Source organism: Petaurus breviceps, unplaced genomic scaffold (assembly GCF_028583685.1).
Source record: "Petaurus breviceps papuanus isolate PSGF00001 unplaced genomic scaffold, PetGlider_PUasm1.0 91023, whole genome shotgun sequence".
NCBI classification, from domain to species: domain Eukaryota; kingdom Metazoa; phylum Chordata; class Mammalia; order Diprotodontia; family Petauridae; genus Petaurus; species Petaurus breviceps.
In genome coordinates, this window is record NW_027187398.1 from 6,129,961 (window position 1) to 6,137,414 (window position 7,454).

General features: G+C 43.0%; 1 protein-coding gene across 1 annotated transcript in view; it reads left to right on the top strand.

Annotated features, from left to right (window-relative positions):
• The first annotated feature begins 4,639 nt into the window (after positions 1 to 4,639).
• Positions 4,640 to 7,454, top strand: part of LORICRIN (loricrin cornified envelope precursor protein) — a 3,350-nt gene continuing 535 nt past the window's right edge. Inside the window, exons 1-2 of the mRNA XM_069078098.1 lie at positions 4,640 to 4,781; positions 6,786 to 7,454. The exon at positions 6,786 to 7,454 is cut by the window's right edge and continues 535 nt beyond it. Coding sequence (XP_068934199.1) covers positions 6,811 to 7,454 — 644 coding nt within the window. The 5' untranslated portion in view covers positions 4,640 to 4,781; positions 6,786 to 6,810. The remainder of the gene's footprint in view (positions 4,782 to 6,785) is intronic.

Genomic DNA, 7,454 nt, shown 5'->3' on the forward strand with positions numbered 1-7,454 from the left:
AAGGAAGGAAGGAAGGAAGGAAGGAAGGAAGGAAGGAAGGAAGGAAGACATGAGGAGCATGATGATTCCAGAAAAACCTGGGAAGACTTATAAAAACTGATGCAAAGTGAAATTAGCAGAACCCGGAGAACACTGTGCACAGAAACATCAATATTGTAACAATGATTAGCTATGAAAGACTTAGCTACTCTGATCAAGACAACAATTTAAGACAATTCCAAAGGAGTCGTGATGAAAACTACTATTCACCTACAGAGAAAGAACGAATCAACTGAATATGGGTTGAAGCATTTTTTTTTCCACTTTCTTTTATTTATTTATTTATTTTGCTTTTTATTGTTTTTCTTTTTGGCCATATAGTTAATATGGAAATATGTTTTGCATGATTTCACATATATGATTTATGTCATGTTACTTGTCTTTTCAGTGGTTAAGGGGGGGAGAAAATTTGAAACTCAAAAAACAAATTTTAATGAATGTTAAAAGTAAAAAAAATGTTTTTAATTAAGTATATTGTGTCCAAAATGAGATTTGAACACAGATTCCTATTTTTTTCCCACTATGCCACCCTGACTGCTATAAGAAGAATTATTACTTACAGCCTGTATCCCAAAGAAAAGTATAGTCATATGTGACAGTGGGACACGTATATGATCATGGATTTAAACCTGGAAGAAACCTTCCAACTCCCTCCTTCTACAGATGATGAAATGGAAGCACAGAGAGGTTAAGTAATTTGTCTAGGGTCTCACAGCTAATAAGTGGTCAAAGGTGGATTTGAAACCAGATCTTTCCAAGTCCAATTCCAGTGCCCTCTCCACTATACCACACCGCCTGTAATAAAAAGAAGTATTAGATATAGTCCATGCCCTGAAGGATCTTACATTCATAGGACACAAAACGACATAGTTGAGAAATCCCTGGACTTGGAATCAGGAAGATCTAGATTTAAACATTGCTTCAGATATTCACTAGCTGTGGGACCCTAGCCAAATCCCTTAACCTCTCAAAGCATCAAACTCCTAAGCTAAAAAAAAAAAATGGGTATTATAATAATAGTACTTACTTCATAAGGCTGTATGAGGATAGAATTTGATAATGTATGTAAAGTACTTTGCAAACTATCATTATTATTATTATTACCATCTAATTGGTAATAAGAGGGCAATAGGTGAGAAAAGATTATAAAGGTATCCAAGTCTGTGGTAGGGACATTAAATATCATGGGTAGCCTGGAAACACCATTTCTGTAAGAATAGGAGCCACAAAGAGACTGGGAAGCAAATCCTTCCACTACATGCAATCCCAAATTTCTTTCAAAGAACAGTTTAGATGTTACCTCCTCAATGAGGCATTTCCTGATGATCCTTAGGTGTTGGCACCTTCCCCTATCCCCTCAAATCATTTTATATGTATGCTATATATGTTTTGCATATATTTGTCTGTATACACATTATTTCCCCTAAGTAAAATGTACATGCTTTGACGTTAGGGACTGTGGCATTTTTGTATAGGTACTCCTAGCACTTGGCATAATGCCTGGCACATAAGAAAGCACCCAATCAACATTTCATTGCTGTGTTGAAAACAGAATAAAATAGTCATAGTGAGTCTCTGAGTTCAATAAGGGAATTAAAGGTCATCTAGTCCATTGGTGTCAAACTTAAAGAGAAACATCCCTGAGGCTCTATATTGACTTAGAAAACCACAAATTTACATTACCTATGTTTCATTGTATTTTTATTTATTTTATTAAACCTTTCCAAATTACATTTTAATCGAGTACAGGTCCCACTGTGAGTTTTGCTGACTGTGAGTTTGTCTGACACATCTGGCTAGTCCAACCCCATCATTTTAGAAGTGAGGAAACTGAGGCTTTAGTATGTGTAGAATAATTGTACATATAGATACCTATTTGTGTCCCATGGTAGCCATCTCTAGGGTGGGGCAGAGGAGGGAAGAAAAAAAGGAAAAGAAAAAGAAAAAAAAGAAATTTTTCTTACATAAGAAATTTATTATATATTTAAAATGAATAGCAAGTTGTACATGATAGATTTGCAGTTTCATGTGCAATAATCTTTTTTATTTTAATATGTTAATGAAACATTTGTTTTATTCCATAAATTAAAAATAAAATAAATATTTTTTAGAAAAAAGGTAAAGCCACCTGTTCAAGATCACACATACATGACACAATGACAGAGCCAGGGTTCAAACCCAGGTTCTCTAATAACCAATCCAAGTTTCTTAGCACTAAACCAGTTCAGTTCAATACCACCCCTATACCACTGCCTCATTCTGGGGAGACAACATACCTGGCTCCTCCCCACCAAATGATTCCAAGCCTTGGCTCTAGGCAAAGTCACTCGACTACAGGGGATTTTTTCCTCCAAATCTTTCTTCACAGCTACAGAATAGACTGGAACTCACAAACCATTTGTCTTTTCCTCCTAATTTTGAGGGAGCCTTCTCTCAGGAGGGTTCCCTATATATTTCCTGAATTTCTTCAGTCTCACATCCTTTACAAAACCAGGGTGTCACAAGTTCCTAATCTCTACTAATCAGGATTTGGGTCATTAAAAACTGCACCTTAATTAAGAGACAATGTATGCTATAGAGGATTACAGTTGTCATTTCAACACGTTACTGGGTGGAACAGGGTCAAAATATGGCGTCTCAAATATCTAGGTCACCAATAACAATCCAGTTCCTGTGGTCAACCAAAAAAAAAAGCAAATATCAACATACATTTGTTTTTCACATACCTCATTGGTGCTATGGAGCTACTATCAAGGACATGGACTTCACCTGTTAATTTCCTGCTCATTCTTCATAACCAACTCAAATTCTACCGTGTCCAGGAAGCCAATCTCTGAATACCCTAGAATACTTTTCCGCTTGGATTGAATGGCTGGATTTGTTGTACAATCCACTAATACTCTTATGTATTATTATATATCAGTTGTCTATATTTGTGTTATGTCCCCTTTTTCTAGACTGTGAAGCTTCTTAATAGAGCAACCATATTTTATCTACATTTTTATTTCCCTCATCCCATTGCTTAGTGCTCTACATATATGTTTAAATGTTTGTTGAATGAATCAATAGATGGATTGATGGATGATTTGATTTGTTTTTCTAGCAGAGTAAATTGTTTTTCTCTGAGTCATCCCACAAATATCCCTGGTCTTCCTGTGATCAAGGGCAAGTATTTCTGAACATCTGACCAAAACTAGGCATCTGGTGGTCCCAGGAGACAGTAATATTAATTGAATAGCTGGGATTTGGGACAAAGAAGATAGGCTTGGGAAAGCAAAATTAACTGGCCCACAGTGGAATGAAACCCACATTCTGAGTTTCTTCAAGAGGCAATGTGGTGCCCTGGATTTGGAACAAAGAGATTTGTATTCAAGTCCTGGTCTTTATACTTATTAGCTGTCTGACTACCGACAAGTCATTTCATTTTCCAAACCTCCGTTTCCTCACCTGTAAAATGGGGGGAACACTTGCACTTTCTACCTCACAGTGGTTCACTATTCCAATAGTTCAGATCCTACCTCTGAAACTCACTGTTACATAATCCACGACAATTCACTTAAGTGATCTTATCGGTTGCAGTGGAGGAAACTGAAACATTTCTTCATCTTTAAAATGAAAATTACATCTATAGTACCTACCTCACAAGGTGGTTGTCAGACATGAGATAAGAGAAAGCATTTTTTCAAGCTTTAAAGCCCTATTTAGAAATTAGTACTTATCATCTTGGTCATCAGCACCATTATTATTACTAAAAATGGAAGTTAGCAGTGAAAGAATCATCCAGAGTAAATGGAAGAATATAGCCCTCTACCTCCTAAGAGAAATTGTCCCCAGGAATAAATTGAGGTTATGGTTGGTTCTCCTTCCTAACCTCAGTAAAAGTCAAGACCATTGATTGGGTACACACTTCATCAGAAGCCCTGTACTGACTGTGGAATGAAATACAAACCCAGAAGAGACCCAATCCCTTTTCTTACAACAGAGCTTCCAATCTAACCAGGGAGATAAGATCATGTGTTTGTGGAACAATCACTGGTAAAATAATCCCTAATAAACAGAAAACAGGCTCTCTTCCAAAGTAATTATTATGTAGCAATGCAGTGACTGGACCGTTCCTGACAAATTAGGGGTTTTCTTCAAGTCCTCCTGGTGTCAGATGGGGGAAAGGGAGGAACTTGTAGAATCTCAGAGCTAGAAGAAATCTTGGGGATTCCGTATAACTTTTCCCTTTACAGATGAAGAAAATGAGAACTATTTAAGATAAGCTATTTGCCCAATGTCACATAGCAAGTAAATGGCAGAGCTAGGATTGGTACCTAGGTCTCCAGCCTCCCAGTTCAGGCCACCTCTTTGACCTCTGTGAGGCTGTCAAAGTCCAAATACACACTAAGAAGGTCAATAGCCTAGCAAGCTCCTCATGCCATTCGTTCCTTGCCAGATCTTCTTTCAGAAACAATGCCTGCCATCCGCCCTTGTTGGTCCTTGTTGGACCTAGTTAGCATCATTGCGTTAGGAATGGGGCCAAGTCACCTGCCAGGCTGTACATTTCAAGAATCTCAAGTGGTCCACCCTGCGCCTTCATTGAGGGGGAGGTGGGGCTCCATAGCAGGAGAGGTCACGTAGAGACTGCCTCACAAATGCAAATGAGGAATCAGGCAGAGTATAAAAGGCTCTGGAACCAAGTGTTCTTCACTCAACTCATCTAGCTTCTCCTCTCTTGCTTATTCCTCTTGGTGATCCAGGTAAGTGAGAGCCCTGGGCTTGCTGTTTTGCCTCCCATGGGGCTAGGTCAGCTCCAGTCTTTTGGGTTTCTGCCTCAAGATATGGTAGCTGGACAGGGCCAGAGAATCTTCAGACCCTCTGGGGAGAGTCAGATTCTGCTCTGTCTTTGCCAGATCCTGCAATTCCATAACTGTAGATTTGCTCTTTGAGGGGGAGAAGGGATATCTAAGGACATCTCTTGCCTCCAGGGAGGACAGAAGGAGAGAAGGGGAGGTTTGTCATTGATGTCTCCTCAGAAAAGGTTAGAGGACACATCCATCAGTACTTGAAGGAGAGCTGGGATCTGAGCATCCCCAAATGCCTCTGGAAGGCATTAAGAGGAAAGGGCATTAGACTTTATCAGAATCCCAGATCTTGTCTTGGCTCTGACACTTTTGAGCTTTGTGGCCTTGGACAATTTTACTTCTCGGTTTCTTTATTTTGTAAAATGAGACCATTTGAGCTTGAGGATTGCTGAAGTCCCTTCCAGCTGTATGATGCTATGGTTATGGCTGACCCTGAAGGAGAGGTTCATTTTGTCTCTTCCTCTCATTTTTTAATCTCAAAGAGTATTGTCTCTTTGAAGACAAAGGTCACAGCTCCCTTGTACCCTCTGAGTGCTGAACAGAGTAAGTGTTCAGCAGTTTCTTAGGAACTAGTTAATTGAGAGAGGAGAGTTTGTGTGGGGGTGTATCTGGTCTTCTATATCTACAGTGAAGAGAGCTGCCCTGAGGCTACTCTCATAGACTGAAATGGACTAGGGGACTTTCCTTCCATTTCAGGTTTATGGAAATAGATTACAGCACACCAAGTGAGGATTTCAGCCTATCATGTTTGGCTTAGAATCCCTAGCTTCTTTCCAAAGCACAGCTCAGGTACCAGCTCCTCTGGCAGGCGTTCCCTGATGCTCCCACCTAATTGGTGCTTTTTTTCCTCTCTTAAAATTGCTTTATATAATTTCATATGTACTTGATATTGACTTCATTGTGAACATGTACCCTCCCCCGATGCAGTAAGCTTCCTGAGTGCAAGGTTGTTTGGGTTTCAACTTTTTTCTTTTTATCACCTGGAATGGTGCCTTGCACTTGGTAGGTAGGTAAATGACAGCTGAATTGATTAAAATTGAATTTGTGGACAGAGGTCCAAAAATTCTGAGGTTGAATGGAAGTGGGAGAAGCAGAAGTCACTGAGGTCATCTCTAGATGGGACCACAACAAAACCAACTTCCTCTGACACCTGCTTCCTAACTTTCTAAGCCCCAGACCATCTAGAGGAAGGATCTAGGCCCAAAACCTATGCTATTCCAGGCAATATGGCCTCCTATAAGGAGTTCCGGAAATTGGAGCCAGGAGGATGGGGATTCAAATCCTGCCTCTGACAGGATTTGTGTGTGGATATGAGCAGGTCACAATCTCTGGGCCTCAGTTTCCTCATCTGTAAACCAGAAATAATCATGCTTGTAGTGTCTACTTTACAGGATTGTTCTGAGATTCAAATGAGACGAATACAAGCCAAATGCTTTGTATATATATTTTTGTAATAGGCTATTTTTATTATCATCTGTGGTGAAAAGAGTCCTGGATTTGGAGTAAAGAAAAAAAATGAGTTAAAATCCCAACTCAACTACCTGTGTGGTTCTAGACAAACCATTCTCTGGGCTTCGATTTCCTCAACTTTTAAAATTAGGAAGTTGCACTAGATCCCTAAATTCTTTCCAGATATTATTCTATCATCTCATGAAATGGCCACTTTGCCTCCTGGAAAAGGCAGACCCTTCCAGGAAACCTCACTGTGGTAGTCTGGGTGGCATGGCACCCCCTCCCCACCAAGGTTTGGGATAACTTCTTACTACACGTTTAGAGCCCTGTGAGTTTTCTGGGAGACCCCAGTTAGTTGCTCTCAAACCAGGATCCCCCTTCAGCCAGAAGCCTCAGTCCAGACCGAGAGGATTCTCTGGTCCAACCGTATTTCTCTTTCTTTCCAAGTTCTTCATCCCCTGCTACTGAAAAGATGTCTTACCAGAAGACCCAGCCCACACCCCAGCCCCCAGTAGGCTGTGTCAAGGTCTCTGGCGGCGGCGGCGGCGGTTCAGGTGGCGGCGGATCCGGCTGCGGTGGCGGCTCCGGAGGTGGCGGTGGCGGTGGCGGCTGCGGTGGCGGCGGCAGCGGCGGGAGCAGCGGCGGCTACTGCTACACCAGCGGCGGCGGCGGCGGCGGATCCGGCTGCGGTGGCGGCGGCAGCGGCGGTAGCAGCGGCGGCTACTGCTACACCAGCGGCGGCGGCGGCGGCGGCTCCAGCTGCGGTGGCGGCTCCGGAGGTGGCGGTGGCTCCTCCTACGATCCCAGCCACCGGAAGTGCTCCGGCAGCGGCGGCGGCGGCTCCTCCGGCGGCGGTGGGGGTGGCTACAGCTGCGGAGGCGGTTCCGGGGGCGGCTCTAGCGGCGGCTCCAGCTGCGGGGGCGGCTCCGGAGGCGGCTACTACTCCGGCGGCGGCGGCGGCTCCGGCGGCGGCGGCTACTCTCAGCAGTGCTTCCAAGCTCCATCCCAGCAGAGCAGCGGAGGGGGATCAGGATCATACGGGGGCAGCTGCGGCGGCGGCGGCGGCGGCGGCTCCAGCAGTGGGGGCTGCTACCCCAGCGGCGGCGGCGGCGGCTG